Here is a 24,549-nt window from a genome sequence, read left to right as displayed (position 1 = left end):
GTTCCGCGATTGTGGATTGTTTGTGATCTTTGATATCGTAGATGTAAAAAGATAGAGAGTTTTGTTAATAAATGGCAGAAATATTTTTTGATTAGAAAATCGTCTTTGCAGAATTTGATAATAGGAATCTATGGTCATTCCAAACAATCTTATTTTATTTTTGTAGAATTTAATATTAGATATCTAGTAATGACGGATTGAAATACGATTATTCATTCAATTTCAAAGTTTTTTTTTGAGGTCATCTTCGAGATGTAAAACGCGTTGGTAGTGAGAAACCATTATAATATTTCAAAAATAGGAACATTACGCTTTTGAAAAATTTGATAATAGAATTTGATTTATTTAAGAAATTCGGAAGCAATTTTTGCAATTTAAATCCTAAATCTTTCGCCACGTGGAACGTGTTAATAGTGCTAATCTAGTTATAAAAGTATTATCATCATCTAAAATCTAACAGTAGATATCAATCAACGTAAGTATTTTAAACAACGTGGAGCATCGTCTCGAAGATTCAATGGAGGAAAAATAACAAGTTTTGATACGTGTGAAAAATTCGTAGAAAATGTTTACGTCTGTGAAAATACATCTGATTGTGAAAGGGGAAACTTGGTATTGAAGAAAGTTGCTATTGACTTAAAGTTTACCAGGTCCAAAGTGGTTCCTTTCAAAGTGAGAATTTTACTGTGTGTGAACGGTGCGATGGAATACGAGAAAGGAGTTTTATTCAGGGTACAGATGAAGTTACTGAAAAACTGGTCTTGGCACACAAAATATATCGTGATCAACGTGGTAGATACTTGGCAATTGAACAGTGGCTCGCTGCAAGTGCTCGACAATAGAGAACGAGATATGTATCATAATGAATATCTAGTTACAACATAAATATACATACACAAGCATTTTGTGCACCATCGATATAGAAGAATGTATATATGTTTAAATGGACGCAAGAATACGCAGGGTCGTTCACGTAGGATCGACCGAGGCGCATCGAGCGTTGCTGGTCAGTCGATTGGATTAAACACCGAACAGTCAAAAATGTAAATATCAAAGTTGGCAAATTAGAAAAAGATGAAAGGAACCATAATGCATACTGATGTAATCCGTGACAATTTCGATCTTTTCACCCCTTTAAGTCCCTTCCTAAAAAAGTTACAAACTGAACTGGTTCTTTCATGAAAATATATTTATCGGATATACTTCAAGAATTTGTAAAATTCAATTAAAATTCAATTAAATGTGACAATTAGATAGAGAAAATGTATATATTGATAGAAAATTAAAATAAGCTCGACGAAAACTCGATGCCTTTAGAAGGAGTTTTCTAATTTTGTGATAGAATACTTTGGCCAGGGATTACACCAGAATTACTAATATTAACGTGTGCTGTACATAGCGCAGTGCAGTGCAGGCAGCAGCTGTGGGCTACGGCTCAGCTATGAGAGACATTACCGATGGATCCGCGATCGAGTGGACTGCAGACCCAGCGAATCGCTGCGGTGCCGAGTACAATGTTATATCAATAAGAAGAAATTCCATCGAGTATACTGCATATGTTTGTATATGTACATTATGTCGAGATTGTACTGTACTGTATATACGTGTGTGTATTCCCGATATATCCAAGTATGGCGTGTGTATTACGGATGAGTACTTACATACTAGGCACCAGTCGTAAGCGATCTCGACTCTGTCCATTTCAATAGGACCATTCTGCGGATGGGTCGAGATTGCCCAGACTAGCATGCACATCTACCTCTTTATATAGCTCTTTCCTCTCTCTCTCTCTCTCTCTCTCTCTCCCCCTCTCTCTCTCTCTCTTTTATCTTATCGTGTGTTCTTAGCATCGTAATGTCAGTGCATCGTCACCTATTTGAATTTCCTAAGGTATTTATGATATGTATGGCGTCCAAATATGTCAAATCTGTCGGAATGAACAATTATCTTATTCTAGGTTGTACAGGGTGATTCTAAAAATTGGAACAAGCCCTGATTTATTTCTAAGAAGATAAGATATAATGCTAAATTTTTAACTCGTTTTTAAATAGAAATAGTTATAACTATAATGATCATTGAGTTGTGAAAGCTATATAAGATTTATAGCTTGACCTAATTTTTAGAATATCTCTGTATATTTTTTTTAAGAAATTGAATTTTGCTCTATAAATATTCCAAATTAATAAAGTCCAAATTAATAAAGTCTTATCTTAATCCTAATTTTCTTGTGCACACCGCTGCGTTACTGCTACTGATTTGTAAATAATTCTTTGCTCAAACACTCGACTATTTACAATATCTCAATAATAGTATTCCGTTCTATTAAAAAATGCTTCGATGGAAGCGGAAACCTTGATACCGATTCTAATAATATCAATGCAAGTTACTCCATTAAGCTCGGCCATTATTATGTACAATCCTCGAGATCGGGAATATTGTATTGGCTAAACTACAATATCCGTCCGAACGTGATCAACGAATAGATTAAATTGGTAGAAACCCTGAAAAATGTGAGGCCTATCGAGTTCGACTTTCGTATATAATAACAACGTTTCTTTAAAGCTAACGTTACTTTGTAAAACACATATCTATCGCGCGAATTTCAATGATCAACGAACGTGTTCTCTCAACCATTGTAAAATCTGTCAAGACTAGAGAAATAACATACTCGCGTTTTGATCGTCTCTATGCATATAAACGTGTACGATTTCGTGTAGATAATTGACAATATTTCAGCGATAATTCCTAAAGTACGATTTTTTTTTTGTTTTTTTTTTCTTTTTAACTAGATCACGGTAGAAAACGATCCACAAAATTCTCTACTCTATCGTTCATTTTTACCACAAGCGAAATTTTGTTTAATTGATGCGTTGTAATTATCGCTACGAAGCGACTTTTCTCCTAAAATATACCGACAAGCTGTGATATTAAATTGTCGAAGCTGTCTGCTCGAAACGTTAGCTCGATTCCGAAAGAGAATATAAAAGAGCACCGCAGCAGCATCTCAAGAATTTCTAAAATCTTACATCTTATGTTTCTTGTTTTTTGAAATTACTTGATTAATATTCATTCACTGGCAAAATCGTCAGATTATTTGAATGGTGTGAGTGACGACGTGGTGTAATCTTTTTTTATTGTTAGCGTGATACTAATTCTAGAATACCCCCGTCGAGGAAAGAGTTAGTAAAAATGAAAGCTCGAAGAACGAGAATGAATCGTGTTAGCAACGTCGATCTCGTTTGTTGAACGAGGAACGACGTTTATGTCGATTAGTGAGCGTTGTCCAATGTGGCCTCTGGATGATAGTAGACTGAGTACCTTGCTGGAACGACGAGGGCTTCGAGCTCGGCGGTGAGGTGTCGTCTGATCATCTGTTTAGCTGGTGGTATACCCAAAGCTGTAGCCATGGTGTCGCCGGTGAAGGATGGTTCTAGCACAACCAGAGCGCCATGCACACCTGAATCTGCATTACAAATGATAACATTGTATCTCACTATCATTTGACATGAATGATTATTACAAGTACTTGAATTTGCATCACAAATTGAATATTACTGTGTTTTTAAGAAGAATTTTTTAGTTTTATAAATGAAGACTTTGTATGGTTTGGAATAAAAATGCAAATTCGATAAAAATATTGGAAATTGATGATTCTTTTGAATGTTTGCTTAAAGAACTAAATTTTCTAATTACCTTTTAAGTTCTCAGCATATTCAGTCAGATCGATATTCCTTGCCCACCGAATGAACCTCTGGTTTGTCCAAACTAGAGGATCTGTGTCCATTTGTTCGCATTGGTGTCTTCTAACTGCGAGTGCCTATTGTAAGAATACAATTAAGGGTGCAGTGTCCTCCTTATAGTATTTATTTAAGTGGACATTCTTAAATTAACAATAACAAATTAATAATCCTAACTCAATGCTATTTCTAACTCAATTTTATTTCTAAAATTAATGCAATGGTTTGCTGAGAATCACAGTGGTTTAGACCAGCCTACTACTATTTTTCATAAGATTTTGCGTATTATTATAAATTATTACAGAAAATTGTATTCTATATATTTTTTAACGTCAAATTATAATATAATTAATTATGAAATTAAATAAATGATATTTTCAAAGGTTCAAATTTATTATTAAACTCCTAAGATCTTCTTGAATTCTTCAGATGTTAAGAATACACCAATTTTTCATAAAATTGGAAAAGGAAAAAACGAGTTCCTGAAGTATTTTATAAAGTATAAAATTTTTCATAAGCCACCAAATATAGAACATTTCATAAAATATTATATATTTTTTTTATGTCATTACCTGACGATCGTAGTTCAACATTCGGAGTAGATGAATTCCGTGCACGATGCTGGCCTGATGAAACTTCCTGGTCACTCCAAGCAGCTTCTCGAGTTCCTTTTTGCTCAGATGATCGAGCATCCGTGCGTCCACCATGTTAGTTGCGAAACTTTCAGAATACTGAGCGAGTCCAAGGTCAGGCAACCATTCTGAACTGACCCACGTGTGACCTAATTGAGCAATACACGGATATCGAACGAGACTCGGGTGTCGATGCTCTTCGATAGCTAAACGGAGCTTCTTTCTATGAAGAGGATGGGCCACTCCTAACCCTGCTTCCAATTCTGCGTCACTTAGTTCCAGTAAAACCTGAACAAGTATTACGATCAAATAAGATCTCATTATTTGTTATACTTGGGAAGACAAATATAAATAATTAAAAGGCAGTCAACATGTAATTAATTTCTAAGTGTCATTATATTAATTTTCAGTTTCAACAAAGAATGTTTCATAGCTGGATTAAGTATCATTTTTAGTACTGAAGATAAAATACCATTAATATATTATTTTGCATATTTTTTTTATAGAAAGATTAAAAAGAAATTATATGAACTATAGTTATTGATATAGAAGATGTACAATGATATCCAAGGAAATAATCCAATGACTTAGAGTTAGTTCCTCCGTATTGGATGATTAATACAAAATTATGCAGAACTACTTTCTTAATTTTACAAAATGCTGTATAAAATATCCTATTTCAGATGATTCAATAAAAATCTGTATGAAATCATACGATGATTTAATAACAGCAAATATTAATATTTATAATATTATGATTTTATGGATTTTGATATAAATTATCAGCTAATATACCATCATTAAGTAATCTAAATGATGTACCTTTCCCGATTTAACGTTTTCAGCGCATCGTGGACCATATTGTGGCATACCAAGAGCAACTTCTAACCACGCTAAGACTGTAGGTGCCCTCCATCTCTCCATAGGTACGGATGCGGCTTCTCTGAGTAAACGTAGCTTTTCAGCATAACCTTCCTCCGTGAGAGGCGACCATGATCTAAAAGGATCGAAACTGTCGGAACCCTCGTTACTTCCGCTTCCACCGCTTGAGTTGTTCGCTGCCTTTCGATGTCGCGTACGGGCAAACACTCTGAAAATCGAGACGAAGAAACTGTTTTTGAGCTAAGAAGATGCTATACACTTCTGTGGAGGTACTAAGGTTCCAAATTAACACTTTATTGTTCGTTTCTTAGCGAATCGAAAATGACACGCAATTAAAGAACGGAAGAACATAAAGCAACGAAAAACATAAGCGTAACATTAATTTATTTTACTATAAAAATTGTGCATTTTCAAATTATCAAAATTATTCTGTGTACTTGTAAATTCGAGAATTAGGGAAAATCTTCCTTTATCATATAATGATTAAAAGCATAGACGATCTGGTACGTATATCTGCGAATGGTAAGCAATTTTTTCCCTAATTGCATTGATTAGTAATATTTCTTTGCGGTCGTTATATCATTATATGTGTCTTATTATATCTTGTTATATCTTATTTTATAATAGGAATCTTTGTAATATTTGTTTGTTCTAACACACCTGACTGTATTATATTTGACAGAATAATTTCCATATTAAATATAATGGTAGCATTAATCAACAGAAATTGCCACCTTCTGCAAGTTATTATTATTTTATGGAAATGCAAGAGTGACCCAAATAAGGTCAACGTGGCCGTCGTAATGTTAATCCTGTCGAATGGATTACGTATAATAAATTCAGTTCTCACCTAGAAATAGAACCCCAAGTGCCTCCACGAGTCGCAGAGGAGCGTGAATGCGCGGCAGGTGCCGCGACAGGTGTGCTTTGCTTGTTTCTTCTTGGTTCTGATTCTAACGGACTCGACAACTGTTCCACCGATCGCGATAACGAGGAATTGTCCATGGACCTGGAGAAGGCATTCAGAGGCGACAATGTCGGGCTGCAATCTTTCGGCGTGGTCGCTGCTGAAAAATATAATATCAATGAGAACATAAGACAAACTTAAAAGCTATGATTCATACAAACTTTTTATCCATCAATTTTCCTTTCTCAAATTTTTCTGACATACTTAGATAAATATAGAATATATCGTATCTTTTGCTTTGACAAGCAAATTTATCGTTTCCCTTCGACAGATCTCTTTCGATAGACGCATGTGCTTCACAACAATGATTGCAACATAAAGAACACACAGCTTACAATTTTCTGCACGTAAGCAGAGTCAAAGTTTCGTAGGCACTTGCTTGGTTTCGATTTATATCGTCGAGGTAGAGATGCAGAGTGTTTCAGAGCTTAGATGTTCGTCGAAGCAGAACGAAGGTCTGACAAGATTACAACGAACTTCGTGTCACGAGAAGTTTATAGAACGAAGTTTATAGAACGAAGTTGAGAAATGAAACTAAACTATAATCGAATTAATGAAAAATAATATTACACATAAATAAAGAACACGTATACTGCTGATAGTATATTTGGCGATGTATTAATTAAGAATTCTTATTCGTGTACGTAGGGCATTCTAATCTGGATACTATGAAATAGATTCTGACTGCTCCAACATGTGCATGCGCATGCATCGGCCATACAACATACAATTAGCCGATTGTTAGGGCAAAACCACGACATAATGGACCTTTAATATTAATTACCGTTTGTGCTCGAATGAATGGATAAATAAACGAATAAACCGTGACAGAGATGCAATTTCTACGATCAATGACGACCGATTACTCTCAAAAGCAGCCACCTGAATAAGGGATTATGCACACAAATATACATACCACGTACTGCGAAATTATTATGAATAATTGGATAAAAGAATATTGTTGTATATGGAGTTACTTTTGTAGAAGTTTGGTAGTACAAGGTCTATAAAAAGAAATTGAATAATTGTTTTTAATTATAAGCGATTTGATTCTGTAGTCTTTGTGAGTGAAACAGTTTTTAACATTTTTACTTATTGTAGAAATTATTCCATTCCGTCCTTTGATACAAAGTTTATTTATTGTCAGAACTTTTCAAAAGGGAAATTTTTTATTATGATATTACAAACTTTAAATTACGAATTAATTAAATTCTCGTGACGTCAAAATTATCGTGTAAACAATTTAATTTTGTCCCTATTATCTATATCCAGAATCTTACTGCAATATTACTAATATTAATAAAGAAATTAAATCATTTCCCTTAATAACAATACTCACCGTTATATTATCTCATTCTATACCTCATCACAAGTTTTATTTACTATAAATTTTCTTACTACGATATTATCAATTTTAGTAAACAAATTCACTAATTTCTATTAATTTCTATTTCCACCTAAATTACGTAGTTCCATCCCCTAACACGAACTTCGCCTATCTCTCACACTCAAGAAAACTTCGCAAACGACAAGCAACGATCGATTTCGAAGAACCAGCGAGAAGCAGGCATTCAATCGTAAAACAGAGCCGAATAAATAATCGAAAATAGAAAGAAACACAGTTGGCAGAGTAGTAATAGTAGAAATAGTAGACAGAGAAAGAGAGAAAGTCAAAGAAATACACAGAAGAAGAGAAGCATAGGAATCCTCCAGTCGAAAATAAAATAAATAAAAAAAAAAAAAAAAAGAAAATGGAAAAAGAGAAGAAAAAATAAAACGAAGGACGACGTTGAAGATACGGGAGACGACGATCAACGATTTATGTTTGGACACTTACACTGGTACATGTGGGATGGTGCAATGGAGGAAACCACGGAGATGCTGTCCATGTCGAGACCGCTTCCCTCGACCGTAATTGTCGGCGTGCCTGCGCGGAAATATATAAAGTAAAAAAAAAATTCTTCGTTGCGTTTGATACACCGAGATCGACGTCACTTCTCCGTATGTATTTATTCTCCCGGAATAAAATCAACGAGAAAAATAGACAGGAACGTTGTACGATTGGATTTAGACTTTCAATTTATTTTCATAGTTTCCTTCGTTCTTTTCTTTTTTTTTTTTTTTTTTTTTTTTGTGGAGTCAGGATGGAGATCGATTTGTCAACCGAAATTGAAATTCCTTCTATAATGAGTTTCGTTAAGGCTCATTGTACTGACAGCGGGAGTCAGAATTTGTATGGCTGGAAATAGTTTGGATAAACAGGGAAGTCTGCTCGTTATTGACACTGGTAAATTCGATTTACCAATTCTATGTCCAGTCTATTGGTTCGGGAAACAGGTTACGAATATTCGTACACGTTTAGAGTTATATAAGTTTACTATAGGATTTTGGGAATCATAACAGTCTCTTCGCTGTCTGTTTGTTCTTTATGTTGCACATGTCAACTGCATTTCATACTTACATTGGCCAGGGTGTTATTTTAGCAGACCTGAAGTTAAAGATTTTGGTAAACATATTATATTACATGAAAATTGATTGTTCACCCTAGCACGTTCAATTCAATTCAATTTCATAAAAAGACCGAAGACATAATTAAACTAATCGATATTTTTGAAATGTTCAAGAAGATAATTTTACATGTTTAATTTCGAAATCATATAAAAGCACAATTTTAGTGATAGGAGATTGGTTGACGACATTTTATAGTACAAAATTAGAAATTAAAATTTCTTAGTCATCCTAAGTGGACTTTACATTGAAAATATGACATTGTATTTTTTCTTTTTATCCTTCGTATAATAGAATCATTTTATTCCGACAAATTAAAAAATACTATATTTTTGCTCTAATTTGCCTATGAACAAGGATTTGCTAAGGATTGAACGCGCTTGGATATTTTGTGTAACGTTTAATTCAGAATTCGTGCACATGCATCGTGATCACAGCACGTACGTGGTGTTTGTCCTAAACCAAATCGATCAATCGGCTTTAATGCGCAGCCACGAGGATTGGCTGAATAATATACGAAGGAAATTCGCTCGATTAGCCTGCCACCTCCGATTAGCATTCGCGGTTGATGAAGCTTATCGTACGTTTATTCTTCCTTTCATTTTTCTTTATTTTTCCTTTTCTTTTTTTTTTTTTTTTTCTCACCGACGACCCGACGGATGCGCCGTAATGCACCTTAACTAGACGATTAATCTCGCCGCTCGTTGTACCTAAGCGTAAGAATCATCGCGTTCCAACCACTCGACACTCTGATGAATAATAATGGCGATTGTATTATACGCGAGATAGCTTCGCGACTGGAAAGCTACTTCATTACCGGGGAGGTAGATCACAATGCAGAGAGTCTTCCACGATCGCAATGAATAATGCAGAAAGTACCAAAAGTTACTTTTGATACAAAAATTATATTTCTCGTATTGTCGAGTATGTTACATACCTATGATTTTAACGAAATATGCGAATTAAGAGAGACGATTAATTTACGGGTATTTTTGTTTTAAAAAAAGGATTGTATTTTGGTTTTTCGATGGACTTGCTATACTTTGGAATTTAATGAACAAATTCTGCAAAATTTTGAGAGACATTTCTAAATTGAAACGTATTTTTATATAAAGAGTGATTTTCTAAATTATCTTCTCCATGTCTTAGTGCTAAATTACCATCAAACTTCAGATGATGTTCTCAAATCAATTTCTTAATCAAAGTTTAAATAGAAAGGAAATCCTACATAATACTAAAATTATAACTTTCCAAAGCTATGTAGGATTTCTTACATAATCATTTACCTCCTTCCAATATGTTGACGTATAAAACTATGGTGAGATTGACGCATAACACTAGGAAATATTTCCAGTTTCCTATTCCTCATTCACAAGCTTTTAACAAGAACAAAACAAGAAGTAATAAATGAGAATGCTCCAAAGTTTTGAAGCTTCTTAATAAATTCACAAAGGATCTCTTTCCATGCCTTAATTAATTAACTACAAAACCTCCAATTTCCTGAATTTCTACTTCACAATTAAAGTTCAATTTCGAATGAACCCACTCAATTTAAAAGATACTATAACTCTTCCAGTAACCTTCTTCTCTAACTTGCAAGAAAACAATCATCTAAATATCGCTCATTTGCTGCAATAACAACATAACTAAAAATTTCTGTGCTTTTGAGTTATTGGGGTAGGAAAAAATAGTTGTTTCTTGTACTTTTTACTGGTAGAGTCCTATAAGTGAATTAAAAAAATTTATCATGTGGAGACAGTTGTGTTACTACTGCCTCATTAACAAACTATTCAGAATATTCAAACTCGTTTCTACTAAAATCGTGATTTTTGAGTTATGTCATGCTTGCAGTAAATGAGCAGTATACGGTGTATCCAATTTTGATCTATAAATGCGAAATAGACTACCTGCTGTATAAAAAGATATGTTCAGGTAGGAATTTAATGGTTTTAAGATGGACATAATATGGTACAATTAGTTTTCTAGTGGACGGATAAATTTTATATGAAGGAAACGTACGTTTTTTCAAATGGGATCATATAATTTTTAATACAAAACCGATCAGTCTTGACATTCTCTATAAAAAATTATTAACCTATTCGCGTTGAAAAGTCATTAGTTTAGCAGACAAAAATATCTATTTAACTTTTATTTCGTATAATCTATCATATGAAACATAAGGAAGACGCAAGTCACAACTTTTGTATATGTTTCTCTTGTCCTTTTATACGATAAGTTTTACAAAGTAAAAATTGAAATATCTACCAAAGTAATACTTTTTCAACGTGAATAAGGATAATAACTTTTTATATAAAATGTTAAGACGAATTGGCAATCGTCAATGTATTGAAACTTATATGATTCTATTTAAGAAAACGTATGTTACCTCCATGTGACCTCTACGCGTCCATCTGTAGAAAATCCAATTACGCCTAGTTGTGTCCCCTTCGAAACCATTCAATCCCTATCTGAACATCTTTTTCGCACGACACATAGTTTATCAATAACTCGCATTTATACATTAAAATCGGACAAAGTGCATACGCAAACAAACAACAATAATAATAAAATAATGATAAAATAATAATAATAAAATAATACAACAATAATAGTAAGAGATCTAAAATACACGTATCTCTTACCGTCTGTAGTAGAATCTGAAAGATTTCCGCCCACGCTGGTTGCGCCACCGCTTTCCCTGTCGCTAGATCCTCGAACACCGCTGTCCGCGCTGCAACTTCCGCGATCGCCCGCCTGTCCACCGGAAGAGCCAGCACCTGCCGCATTGCCGACGTTCCCAACGGTCACTCCTAGCTCTGTGCTGCCTAATGGCGGTTGAGAATTCATATGAGGGATGATACCACAACCACCGCCACCGCTGCTACTTCCGGCGCCCGGTGTCGCGGCTCCATTCACGCTGCCTCTCGGGAACGAGACCAAGGATTCCTGGTCGCTCAAGCAGATACCACCGCTGCCACCTCTTTCCGCCAATTGACGCTGTAGCTGTACATACCAACGTTTCTCATTGTATTCGGGGAATTTCAATTTGAAATGGGTTCTGCAAATATTATGGGTATACTGGGAATTTGCATGGAATCTATGGAAATTTTGGAAAATTTTGAGGAGATGGAAATTTTGAAGAATCTCGAGCAAATAGGAATTTCTGTGGAAACATTGTATTACGTCTGATACAAGATTTGATTTTTTTAGTGTAATTGTTAAACGGAATGAAGATAGAATTATTTTGTTATAGAAAATGGCAATTCAGGCACATAGAAGCCAAAGAAAATTATAAACTTTTAGAAACTTTACATTTTAGTGTTGGGGTAATACTTGGTATTAGACTATTGGAAAATTTTTTACGTAAGGAAACTTCTAATTTCTTCTCTCAGTTTAAAGTGTCTAGTTATTATTTTTAACAGCCGGTACTTTAATAAAACTTTATAAAATTTAATATTTAAAAGATAAAAACTCTGAGAAACTTCATATACTGCGACATATCTTGAGAAATGAGAAAGTGATAAATAAAGCATCTTACGAACGATTTATCTCGATAAAATCGATCGGTTTGGCTTCTGTGGAACTCTGGTTGAATTTTCGGAGATTGTTAAACAGAGACTAGAAACGAAAATTTTGGGACGTGCGTGATTCTCGGCTGACATACGTATACCGAGGCAGCCCTCGAGCCATCAGTTTTAAACTCGTTAGCCGTCGGCCCGTTTATGCACAGCGTGGAGGACAATTTTAGGGCTCAAAGCGGAATCACCCTCCGCGTAATTGCATGTGCACGCAAAGTGCCGCTTCTTACCTAACTGCTCGTACTAATATTACGTCGATCGATAGATCAATTTTTCGCAGACCTCAGAGCGGACCCTAAAAATCCGTATTTCTCGCGCGTTTTCGGTAAAAGTAGAATCGTTAACTAGAATTTTAGACAAAGAAAATTCTAATTAAGAGCTTCATTAGCGAAAATTCTACAAGTAGGAAAGAATAAATTATTATAAACACTTATATGTACAGTGAAATTACAAGATACAATTATTAAAGTTATAAAATAATGACACAATAAAAGAGATGAATATATAAGAAAAATATCTTTGTCCAGAAACAAGTCATCGTTGTTTGAATCTATGAAATGTAAAGATTCTGAGGAATCGAGAATTATTATCTAAAAAATATATCTTTTCTATACCACCGATATTTCATTACCTTCAAATGCCAACTTTTCCACAATTAAGGAAACAAATATCGACTTCCAAAAAATCACACAGACACACCACACCATATTATTCTGAAAGCAGCCTAGATATCAAACTTAAACGACTACAGAGAGTTCTCCCAAAAGCTAAGTCAATGTTTCCAGCAAATAATCCAGAAAGTTAAGCAACAGTCATAGCGTAAACAGGAGAAAAATGTTGCTGCTGACTCGAGGGAACCAGCATTTTTTCGGAGCGTACTCTCTTTGCAAAACACTTCAACCACAGCCAGGCAGAGAGATTAAATTCATCAAGCTGACTCCCCGTCGTGCGTAATAATGCACGCGTTGAGGACAACAGGTCAGAGAAAGAAAGAAAGAACGTGGAGAAAAAAGAAGAGAAAAGAAAAAAAGAATGAAGGGAAACGAGAGAGAAGAAAAAGGGGCTCACCTCTTTTATAGTCGCGTGTGCGTGCGAAAGGGCGGCTTCTTTGTCGGCCAAACTAGCCGCAAGGCTGAGACTTCGATCGGCCTCGTCCCTTGCAGCCCTTAACAGGCTCCAACGTTCCCTTTCCCTTTCGCGTTCGCGTTCCTCCGAAGGCATACCGACTCCTTGCTGTTGAAGGCGTCCTAAAGTCGCTTCGTTCTCTCGCATCCGCTGTAATCAACGGTCAAAGAGACCCATATCCGGGCAGTAATTCCACCCGAGAACCACCACCGTTTAACAATGCATGCAGCACAAGCACAAAGTGTCAAAGAGCCCCTTTGAACACCCCGGCCATGAAACAACAGTGGGTACGCGATGTATGATTAAAAGTTGAGCCACCGACCGTAATTATACCGAGGCCTCCTACGATGAGGAGAATCGTTCTGCAATGCGTCTCAATTAATTGGTGAAATTTCGAGTGGAGCTTCCGATACGATAGGAGTTCGATTATTTAATTTTGGAGTTTACCCTTTGTACAAAGTTGTTTGCATTGTTGTGATTGATTGATCTTTTAGTTATTTAATGTCAAAATTAATCCTATGTATAACTCTAAAGTTGCTCGCGTTGCTGCGATTAATCGGAGAAAATTTGGTAGGAAATTTTGAAACTGAAAAGTTTAGTTGGATTTTTGATTATTTAATCTCAAAACTCATCCTTTGTAACTTTAATGCTACTTACATTGGTTACCAGAACTGTATAATATAACATAATATAACTCTAAAGTTACAACGTTTCAAGTTGACAGAAATTTACAAAAAAAAAAAATATGTCACAGTTGTTTTTATCGATGATCAAGTCTTATTAAAAAAGAATCTAATCACGTTCACGAAGAAACCTGAGAAAAATTCTTTAAGGGGTTAATAAAGGATGTGGTGTAGGTTGCAACCAGAGATTTTTCCCAGGCGTTTCCATTAGCTCTTATTTTTTACTCTTCTGTTGAAGAACCCCGTGGTCATTCGATCGACAATGTCGTAACTCGATACAGGTGCAACTTATCGCTTATTTACAGGTGTCATGTACCTTCACCTATTAGCCGCTAGGATACCAGCTACGGAGAACTTAATCCACTTATCTCTCCCTCGGGCGTAAGGAACTTCAACGTACGTATAACAGGTGTTGCAGGCTGGTTTATCGGCTAAACTTTGGGACAACGCGATTACTAACACTCCAACGGGTCGGTCAGGTGTTGCCCGTTGGCAGGTCAACATTTTAAAGTTAAAAACTATCGTTATATCGCTAGCCATACAGCTTTGCCGGCTGTCACGCGGAAAATCGGACGCGTGCATGTGTGAAGATATGGAGCGTTTCATCGTGTTTCGTTTTTGTCCAAAATCTCGTATTTTGCTATACTACTATACGATAAATGGAATATTTGTTACTCTCGATAATTAATAATGTAAATATTTAATAAATATATTCTGTATTTTTCAAAAATAAAATAAAATTCCAAGGGGAGGTCTAGATCTTGAATAAAAGAGATAGAAATAGATTCGAATTCTTTCTTATGGTTACTTTTCAAAGTATTGTAATACATTTGAGAAAACTTTATACTTTACTGTATCGATCTATAATTCGCAAAATTTCCAAAAAGAAATCATCAGTTTATATTAAATCATTGTACATAAAAAGAATTTTCTAACTTATTACATTTGAGAATTCACAAAGCAAAAAAAAATAATTCAGCCAACAATCACACTGAATCATGTGAGTATTATGTTCACTGAAGAAACCGAGAAGAATTCCTAACTTAAATCAAACCATTATTCTACATCTAAAGAATTTTCTATCCTTATTACATTTGAATGTTCAAAGAACATTGAAGAACAAAGAACAATCGTTCTGCTCACAGGCAATCGCACTGAATCATGGAAAAATTATTATCTTTGAAGAAACCAAGCGTAATTGAAAAAAGGTTTAACGTTTTAACCTTTTTATTTGGGAACACGAGATTTCATCTAGCTTAATCGTATTTCCTCGCGATCGAGTTAAATATCATCGACAAGAGCCGTAAGACGTTTTCCAATGTGTGTCCGTGCTCCTGCATAATGACAGATGAAAGAAAATGTTCGTTGCCTCGAGGTCTTAGGACAGATTCCCACCTCCGGGTTCTTCAATTTTCTCTTGTTTTACCCTCTTCCGTGTCTTGTCGCATCGCGCATAATCCACTTCATCAGCAACGAGTGTCGACGTAACACGGCTCTCCATGGGAAATCCTCGCGTCTCTCTGTTCTTTTATCCGGCAGTGATTTAACGTCCGCTTGTTCTCTCCCTTGTTTAACCAGAAAGGTGAAACACACAGATTGATATTGCGGGCTCGCAACGGTGATAAATATCCAGGAATTTGCATAGTAAACAAGATACGTGTTTTAAAGTGCTACGAGCTATGGTGATTAACGTCAAACCCTTGTACTTTCATATTAGAATATATTAGAATATATTTACGAGGCGTGAATTAATTTTTGGATGGAATATAAAATTGCGAACCTTAAAAAATTTTGTTTATTTTAATAATGATAATATAATATAATAGCATACGATGTTTTAATACAGTCGAATTTCTAAAAAAAAAAAAAAAAAAAATAGATTCGATTTCATTTTCAAAGTGAGATACGTAGTTTAATTTAGTCGTAAAAATATCGTTAGAAATGTTGTGAGATAACAAGATAAAAAGCTAAGCGTTATAATGAATGCAGCTAGGTGCATCCGGAACAAACAAATAATAATTAAAGAAACTGGTATTCTCTCCGTAAAAGAAGAAATTTCTCGACACTTGAAGAAGAAATTGACCATATAGACCATAAGTGACCATATATGTCTATTAGACACCTCAGAAGAACGTGAAAGATCGAAGATCATTCTCATCATTTTCTGCAACTATCATTCAGATTTAGCGATATCAGGTAAACAATATGTCACTGTGGTACACCGTTGGGTGTAGATATTCATATACAGGTCAACCTAAACCGCCATAATTAGTATTCATTATCACTAAATGATAGATTGTACATATGCAGATATTTAAAAGAAGAAGTAGAAATAATGTTATACTTTTATAATATAAGTACTCCGTCTTCTAATTTTCACAGAAATTTACTTGACATTTCATTTACTCCTTCATAGAAATATCGAAATATCTTTGTATAAGAAAATGACTCTTTTAAATGTTTCACAGTCTAGTATAAAAATCGTCTACTGTAGCATTACGTGGAAGCTTACTTCAAAACTTCAATGAATTTTTCTCTAAACTGAACTCGCATAATACAAAAAATAAAGTTACGATTCAAGAAATTAATCATAGAGTTTCACACAAATAAGAAGATTAAGAGCTTTACACTGTGAAAAGTTCCGATCTTCGTAAGAAATTCCTCCGAGGAGATTTATCAAATTCACCGGTGTATCGTTGGCTTTCGCAGTTTGTTTCAGAAACGGTGCTGCTATGTTCTTTTAGCTTAAAGGATATTTACGATCGTTAATATAGAACGTGCTGTTACTGGATATTAAAGTTTGCCTTTCTCCTTGCAAAGGATCCTGCAATGATGCATCGTCATGTCCTTATGAAAATCCTTTTTCTCTCCATCTATCCAGGGCAGACGCGTCGTTTTTCGCTCGAGCGCATTGATACGCTTTCTGGAGCTTTTTCCGGGAAACATTAAAGGTCGACCTCGCGAAACGTGCCGTTATTAATCTTCTCTCTTCCTTTTTGTACATAAGAGCTTGTTCAGAAGAAAAAATGAAGAAGATGCAAGACCCGAGGCTTTCAATTTTCCTACCAAATACTTTAAGCGGTCTTTTGTAGCGTTTTTCATTTTTTTCTTTCGCTGCCTCATCGTTCATTCCCTAACTCAGGCACGTCGTATGATATAATATAGTATGAAAGTTAGGCAACTTCTTAAATTTTCGACTGTAGAATCTTGGCTTTGAAAACATCTGTGGAGCTAACGGCTGGTTTGAAATATGTGTCTGTGCTTTTTGTGTTTCTGTCTTTAGGTAACAAATTTCTAGCTAGAAGATTGCAACTATGTGTGTGTGTGAAATAATATGAAATTACAGAGAGGGTCGTTGTAAAAACATTTTTCATTGAATGTCATTGAATTTTTAGCGATCTCGAGTTTTTATGAAACAGAGATATAGAAATATTTAATGCTGAACGTTACAAAAAATTCCAAAAAACGTTGGCTATTTCTTTGCAGAAATATTTCACTTCAAAACATCACGAAAGCAGTGACGTTATTTGTGAAGGAGATTATATATAGAAATGAAATATTCTATTTCAAATTCCATAAAATTTGTAAACGACCTTAAATCTTAAAAAAAAAAAAGAAAAAACTATGAAAATATCTAAACTCGGATATTAATAAGTTTCATTGACACTAAATATTTTTTAGAGAATAGACATCGGCGCCAAATATTTTGTAAGAGGTTACAGAAATATTCCACTCTAAATCTCGCAAAATTCGCAATGGTCCGAAACTTTAATCGTGGCGATGATAACCTAGCATGTTCTTCAAATATTGATAAAAACATGAATACCGGAAACGATGGCTCCGTTCCAGGCGATCCGTGTTTATTTACGACGGGAAATCGACGTGGGTTGTTCATTTGCCGGAATTGGAATGACCGATGTTGCGTTGGGTCGTCGCACCGTCGCCGTTGCAGCGATAACGGTGTCGAGGAAAATGAGAAATTCCAGCAAGTTTAATGAAAGTATTTAACAAGCAAAATTGCTGCCCCGCGTACATCGTGTTTCCGGCCTGCGAACCAGAGCCGACGTGAGCCACGAGAATATTGAAATGCGTTTTCTGCGGAGTATTCGTTAAATAAATTTTTTACAGTCTTTACAGTTATATTTTTCCTTCTCGACTAATAACGTGACAGCTTGACGTTAAGGCATTTCGACAATTACTTCGACCGTTAAATATCTTATTAGTTATACATTTAATTATACTCTTTCGGCATAATTAAGGCACGGTGGCCGCTTGGTCTCGTTTTTAATTTGGAGAGACGCTATTTCATTCAAAGTGTAAGTGAATGGGTACTGTAGAAAATACATATTTTTTAGCTTGCGTGATTTATGAAACAGATATCTCTGATTCGATCAATTTTGTTGAATTATAAAACTGATATATGATATTGTTATTACAAACATTTTTAAAAGTATCCTGTTACTAATAGATATTTTAAATTACGAATGTTTGGTATTGATATTTCAGTATGAATAAATATTTGCATAATTATTCATAAATAAAATGTGAAATAATATGATACGTAAATATCATTAAAAATCACTCACGTCACAAGAAGAGATAAGAAGAATTCTATCAAAAATAAACAAGGAAAAATTCTCTATTATCTCATTGAAATTCTCGATTACTTTTCTAACCACGAAGAAACAAAAATTTCTATCATACGTGCAGCAGCATTGGTATTTAATAAAGAAGAGTATTACCTGTTCGTAGTTCCTGATAAAGTCCCGTAATTCCCGTTCCTTGTCCTCGAGGGTGCCATAAAGTGCCTTCATTTGATTAAGAAGATCGAACTTTTCGGCCTTGAGCCTCTTGCGATCGGCTTTAAGTGCCTGGAGAGCTTCTTTGGCGTGTTGCAGTTCCATTTCAAGAGCAACAAATCGTGCTTCCTCCTCGAGTGCCGCATCCTCGGAGCCAACTTCGCCGCGTGCCGCTCCACTGAATAGCAATCTTCTCAATCTTGCTACCTCAGCCACCAGACGTTCATTCTCCAATCGAAGTCGCCTCGTGCTGGCTAGTTCCACCGAACCGGTGCTACCACCACCGCCATGAATGTTTGATAACCTCGATGCTACCAATGGATCACCGATTCCTGCAGGAACATCAATATATATGTATAAATACACTTTCTTACTCGTGAAAAATCCGAATTTCTCTACTCGCGAACTTTTGAGATAGCTCTCTTGGGAATAGAAATTTAACATGAATTCTTGCGGCGAGTAATTGACTCGTGAAGTGAAAATGTGAAAACTAAATGGGAAGATGGAGCATAATAACAAATAATAAACACCCGCCATAAATCATTTTATAATTCAAACACTTCCTCCAAGACAACATTTCAAAACAGAACTTCCAACCGGGGAGAAGTGTTTGCGAAGTGGGCGAGGACGAAAGCAAGCAAATTCTTAGAAAGCACGGAAGCTGTTTAACCGGCAAGAATGTTAAAACTCCTAAAAACTTCCAAGAAGAAGAATCTGTAACACACCCAAGATAAAGCCAACACATGCTTCCAATAAAAGAAGCAGAAGTCTATTTATCTTCAAAGAGAACCAGCCCTTTCCATTAAGAACACCTTATCACAATTATTTCAAACAGGTTAAAAATTCCAAACAAACCAAGAATTTTATCAAGCATCCTTGAACGTTTAAAGAGCTCCTCGATCAAGCTTCTCAATCAACCAACCACGGTGTATTATTGTTAACAATGCAGCAAGAATCCAACGACTGAAAAGCACCCTTTCTCTCTCTGTCTCTCTCTTTCTCTCTGTTCTCAGTCAGCCGTCACTCGTTTCCGCATTGAAGAAAACTCAGGGTAGAGCATTTATCTCAAGTTCAGCTCCGTTTAATTCCGGGGAATCGTCGGAAACGTAGCGCAGCCGTTGGTGGAACAATCACGAACAGTGAATGTACGGAACGAAGGCTGAAAGGGAAGGGTCTCCATAATTAAATGCTGGGTTACCCACCCAGGGAATTAGCTGGCGACGAGGGTCTGCTGCCTGGGGCTGGTCCAGGTGGTTCATTGTCCTCTTCGGCCCTCACATCACCGTCCACCAGATCTTTGTCTATATCTTTCTCCTGGTCGTTCATCTCCTTCGATGATCGCAAGGAATCGCGGTTGCTGGCCGATATTCGAAGTCTCTCGGCGCTCGATCGATCGCTAGCGCCACGATGGAAGAAAGTTCTGTTGCTGGATCCTCGGTCCGGACTGGCGCTTCCGGAACGAGAGTCCACGCTTCCGCCAGAACCGCCAAGTCGCGTCTTCTCCAACGCTGGAGCGTACGGTCGACGTGCTTTTTCGCTTGGACTGCGACTTGGCGAGCCATTTCGTTTTTCTGGAAATTTGTGGTTGTGGTTTCGTTAGTGATTTGTGGCTTGGAATTGAGTGGTTTGGTCAAATGTGGATTTTCCGAGCGATTGGTAGTGGTTTTATTGGAAATATTTGGTTCTTTTAGAATTGAGTGCTTGGAGTAACTGCATAAATGAGTATTTTGAATTTGTTGAAAGTGCTTAGAATGATTAGCAATAAATATTTTGGAGATATTTATTTGTTGTTGGAAATAGATATTTTTTAGAAGACGTTTTGAACTTACTCAACTTATTTGGAACTGGACATTTCGGAGTTTTTAGAATTATTATTTGGATTTTCTAGTAACTGATATATGGAACGATTGATATTGTCATTTCGTGTCTTCAACCAGCTGTTTTATCAATTTATCAAAAAATGATATTCTCCAAAAGCTTATTGAAACATATTATTTAATTAAAAATACAAAATTCTGAACATTACTCTTTCTGATTGAATAATGAAATTTTCGATAATAAATAAAATATACTTTTCATATCTTTTAAAATTTGACGTTCCATTACTGAAAAATGTGATATAACGGAAAGGTATTCATATGCGATATCGAAGTTTTTTTATAAATGTTGGTAACGCAGGTAATTCTTCGTTGAAAGTTGAAACGTATAAAACAAAAGTAGTGCCCATGCACAGTTCATGGTTAAAAACTTTATCTCGATTTCCGGAACATGTTGTACTTTGTAGTATATCTCATAGTTAGTTGATGTCACTTTTACGACTGTTCATGAGTCACCATTTTCCCTACAGCTTATAAAAGACTCGGAGAGTCTATCTGGACCACTTGTCATTTGTGACTAACGGAAGATCAAACTTCCTCAATACGCACATAATTTTCCCCTTAAACTTTCTACAGAACAAATTATATAGCGTATTTATCATTAGGTGAAGTCTACAAATTTTTTAGAGGGGACAAGACTCTGAAAACATTTATAATAAAATCAAAAATGTTGACACAACTCATGAAGAATTAATTTACTAACGGTTCCAAAATATTTATCATTAAATATTCCAAAATCAATATCTAAAGAACCATAATGATTTCAAAATATTTATCACCGATTGCCCTAGATATTTACACTTCCAGAAAGGGAAAATAATTCCTAAGTATCCATTCATAAATATTTCAAACAGCCACCTTCACAGCCACCATAGATTAAAATTAAGTAATTTCAAAATATAATTCGATTTTCAATTATATAAATTGGTACGTTTACGATAACTAAAGAAATAGAACCCAGGTAGAAAATTACCTATGTAGTGGTAAATACTATAACGAATACTACACTTAACTATACTTAACTATCACCTTATATTAACGTTGTTCTTAAAAACTACAGTATAAGCCATTCTATCAAACTCTCTCCAGAATGATTAAATAAACCACAATGGCACAAACGCATTCCAAACTTTCAAAGCCTCAAACCAAAATGCATAGAAATCCATAGAAATTCCAAGACGCACCTATAGGACTGGTTCGTCGATCGATAGGACTGGTTCTCTCCTTCCTGTCTACAGGACTGGTTCTCTTATCGATAGGACTAGCTGACTTGTCGCTGGCGGAGCTCCTCTTCTCGACAGGGCTACTCGCGGCGCTGAGTCTTTTCCCGTCCTCTTGCGGCTGTTGCTGCGGCTCGCCGCCCTCTTGTCCAGGGCTACCGCCATTATTCCCCGCGCTGGTTGTTCCGTTGTTGTTGCCGGTGTTCCCAGCCACCCCGTTGTTGTTCCCAGCGCCGTTGTTATTGTTCAACACCACCGGCAAAGCGCCACGAACATCCCTCAGCTCTCCGCGAAGCGTGGCACACTCGCCCCTGGCTCGTTCCAGCTCCCCGTCAAGCCGGGCGCCAGTCGCTGCGTTCTCCTCCACCATCACGCGAAATTTTGCCTGCAAACCAGAGACAATGGATATATGGACGTTAGAGATTTTAAGAGAGAGAGAGAGAGAGAGAGAGAGAGAGAGAGAGAGGGTGGAGGGGAAGGTGAATGGTTGCTGAAAAGGGAGAATGTTAATCCTGCGGTAATGAGCAACGTACGAGAGGATCTTGTTACCCCGCGAAAGATTATCCACATTCGTGAAATTTAGTTCTATTGTACGGACGAGTGGAAGAGTGTTGTGAATCCCGGCGAATCTGCTTAGCTTCCTTTCGAGTCTGGTGAATGAATTTTGTTTGCAATTAGCGTGATTGAGTGAAGGAAATTATACTATAGATAGTATATTGAATGTAACATCTATATTGTCATTACATGTGTTGCTTGTCTACGTTATTATTGAATGCTTGCCTATTTTAGTAAAAATGATTGGAATGTAGATAGGATTTTCTGAATTAATTTTATTGTTTATCTATAAGTCGTTGGGCACTTAGCCAAATTAAGATATGGACAGTTTTATATTATGAAGTATTTCAAAATATTGCATTATACAATTATATATATTATTATTATATATTACAAAATATTATATTACAAAATAAAGATAGCATTTACCGATTATACGTAACGTTAAAAATATATTGTTCAAATTATAAATCGGTGACAAGGAGGGAACCCTTTACTCCTCAGAAACAAAGTCTCATCAGGTTCCGAGAATATTCATCGATCGAGTCCTCGATAAGCATCTTTCAGTCGAGCAACGCGAAGAATCGGTTCGGAGACCGATCAGCGAAATTACCGCGTAAATTTCACGGTACGTTAATCGAAAGTTCCCCGCGAATTTTTATCCCGATGAAATGATGTAATAGACGCAATCTCTTATTTGCTTAGCTACCTTTTTGTCGCGAGAAAGAGAAGGAAGAAACGGCGAGGACAGAAGAAGAAACGGAGAAGAGAGCGAGAGAATTCGAGAGAGGAGAAAGTATTGAAAGTTCCATGAAGTTCCAACGAGGTCTATAACGCGTCTTGATCCTCGGTAGGAACTACGTTATGCACCGACGTTTCGCCAAGTTACGAACGTTAATGCGGGTCCAAAGTAAAACGAACAAACACCGAGACCGGAGATAAAAGTTTGCTTCGGCGCGAGCCGTGCAATATTAATAAGCCTACCGCGGTAGCCGCGGAACATGAATCTCATTGTAAGCCCCTTCATTGTACCGGTCGTTCCAAAAGCTCTTTACGCTTGGTTATATTGACTATGGCTCGGCAGAAGTTCGTGCCTGGTTTCCCTCGACACGAGCGAGCAAGTCACGGAACAAAGGAACGCTCGGATATTTAACATGTGCTGTCTGTAAACCAAGGTTAATAGACGCAGACAGAAGATAGAGGGAAACAGGATGTTGAAACATCGGTTTTGTATTTTCTAAACTGTATCTTGTTATGTGAAGATTTTGTAGAGATTGTGGGGGAGTGGTAAACAACATTGTTATTAGCACATTGATTACAGCTCGCAATACCGTTTTACCCGTCTGTAACACATTTGCAGAGCTTCCGATTTTCATTCGCTAGATTACTGTATGCTACCAAATAATTTTCAAACAACTAGTAACTATCTGTCTCTATATCATGAAATTTTGCGTACGTGTGTGACATGAATTATCATGAAATACGTTTTTATAATTTCGGGATTTTTACTTCACGTGACACACTAAAATCGATGCCATACATAATTTAAAAGTATATGTTGACTGGAATGCGCGTTGCACGCAGCAAACGTGTTGAATAAAACAAGGTCGATAAGTGTACATGGAAGATAGAGAAAAACAAAATGTCGAAATATTGATTGTGTATTTTCTATAATATATCTCGTTTTGCGGAGATTATGGAGAAATGGCGACTAAAATTGTTGTTAAGATTAAAGTAGACTCATCGTAGTTGCGAAGATTAATCCTTTAATAGCGGTAGTTTGCTGCGCTATTTTGATGAAGCGAACGAGGAAGATTTATATACATAGATCAGTAAATGTGTTTAATGATTTAATGTGTGACAAACTGTCGACTTTAGTATGGCAAATTTAAGAACTAATTAATTATTCATTTGTTCTCGTACGTAATCGTTAATAGTTAACCTCGTATAGAATGATATATCTAAAATTCTAAGAATTATCAGTTG

General features: G+C 36.0%; 1 protein-coding gene across 11 annotated transcripts in view; it reads right to left on the bottom strand.

Moving 5' to 3' along the window:
* Nucleotides 1–24,549, bottom strand: part of Liprin-gamma (liprin protein kazrin) — a 138,898-nt gene that overhangs the window by 11,264 nt on the left and 103,085 nt on the right. For 10 of the 11 annotated variants that reach the window (XM_072014145.1, XM_072014140.1, XM_072014144.1 and 7 more), the window contains 11 exons: nucleotides 21,973–22,393; nucleotides 20,114–20,482; nucleotides 18,855–19,243; nucleotides 13,373–13,579; nucleotides 11,369–11,729; nucleotides 8,056–8,145; nucleotides 6,102–6,318; nucleotides 5,192–5,459; nucleotides 4,310–4,657; nucleotides 3,694–3,817; nucleotides 3,319–3,463 (listed from right to left, as the gene is read on the bottom strand). In XM_072014145.1, the coding sequence (XP_071870246.1) occupies nucleotides 3,319–3,463; nucleotides 3,694–3,817; nucleotides 4,310–4,657; nucleotides 5,192–5,459; nucleotides 6,102–6,318; nucleotides 8,056–8,145; nucleotides 11,369–11,729; nucleotides 13,373–13,579; nucleotides 18,855–19,243; nucleotides 20,114–20,482; nucleotides 21,973–22,393 (2,939 nt within the window). The remainder of the gene's footprint in view (nucleotides 1–3,318; nucleotides 3,464–3,693; nucleotides 3,818–4,309; nucleotides 4,658–5,191; nucleotides 5,460–6,101; nucleotides 6,319–8,055; nucleotides 8,146–11,368; nucleotides 11,730–13,372; nucleotides 13,580–18,854; nucleotides 19,244–20,113; nucleotides 20,483–21,972; nucleotides 22,394–24,549) is intronic. The other variant, XM_072014143.1, reaches the window with a different exon arrangement.

This window comes from Bombus fervidus, chromosome 12 (assembly GCF_041682495.2).
Source record: "Bombus fervidus isolate BK054 chromosome 12, iyBomFerv1, whole genome shotgun sequence".
NCBI lineage: Eukaryota > Metazoa > Arthropoda > Insecta > Hymenoptera > Apidae > Bombus > Bombus fervidus.
This window is presented reverse-complemented; position numbering and strand designations above follow the sequence as displayed.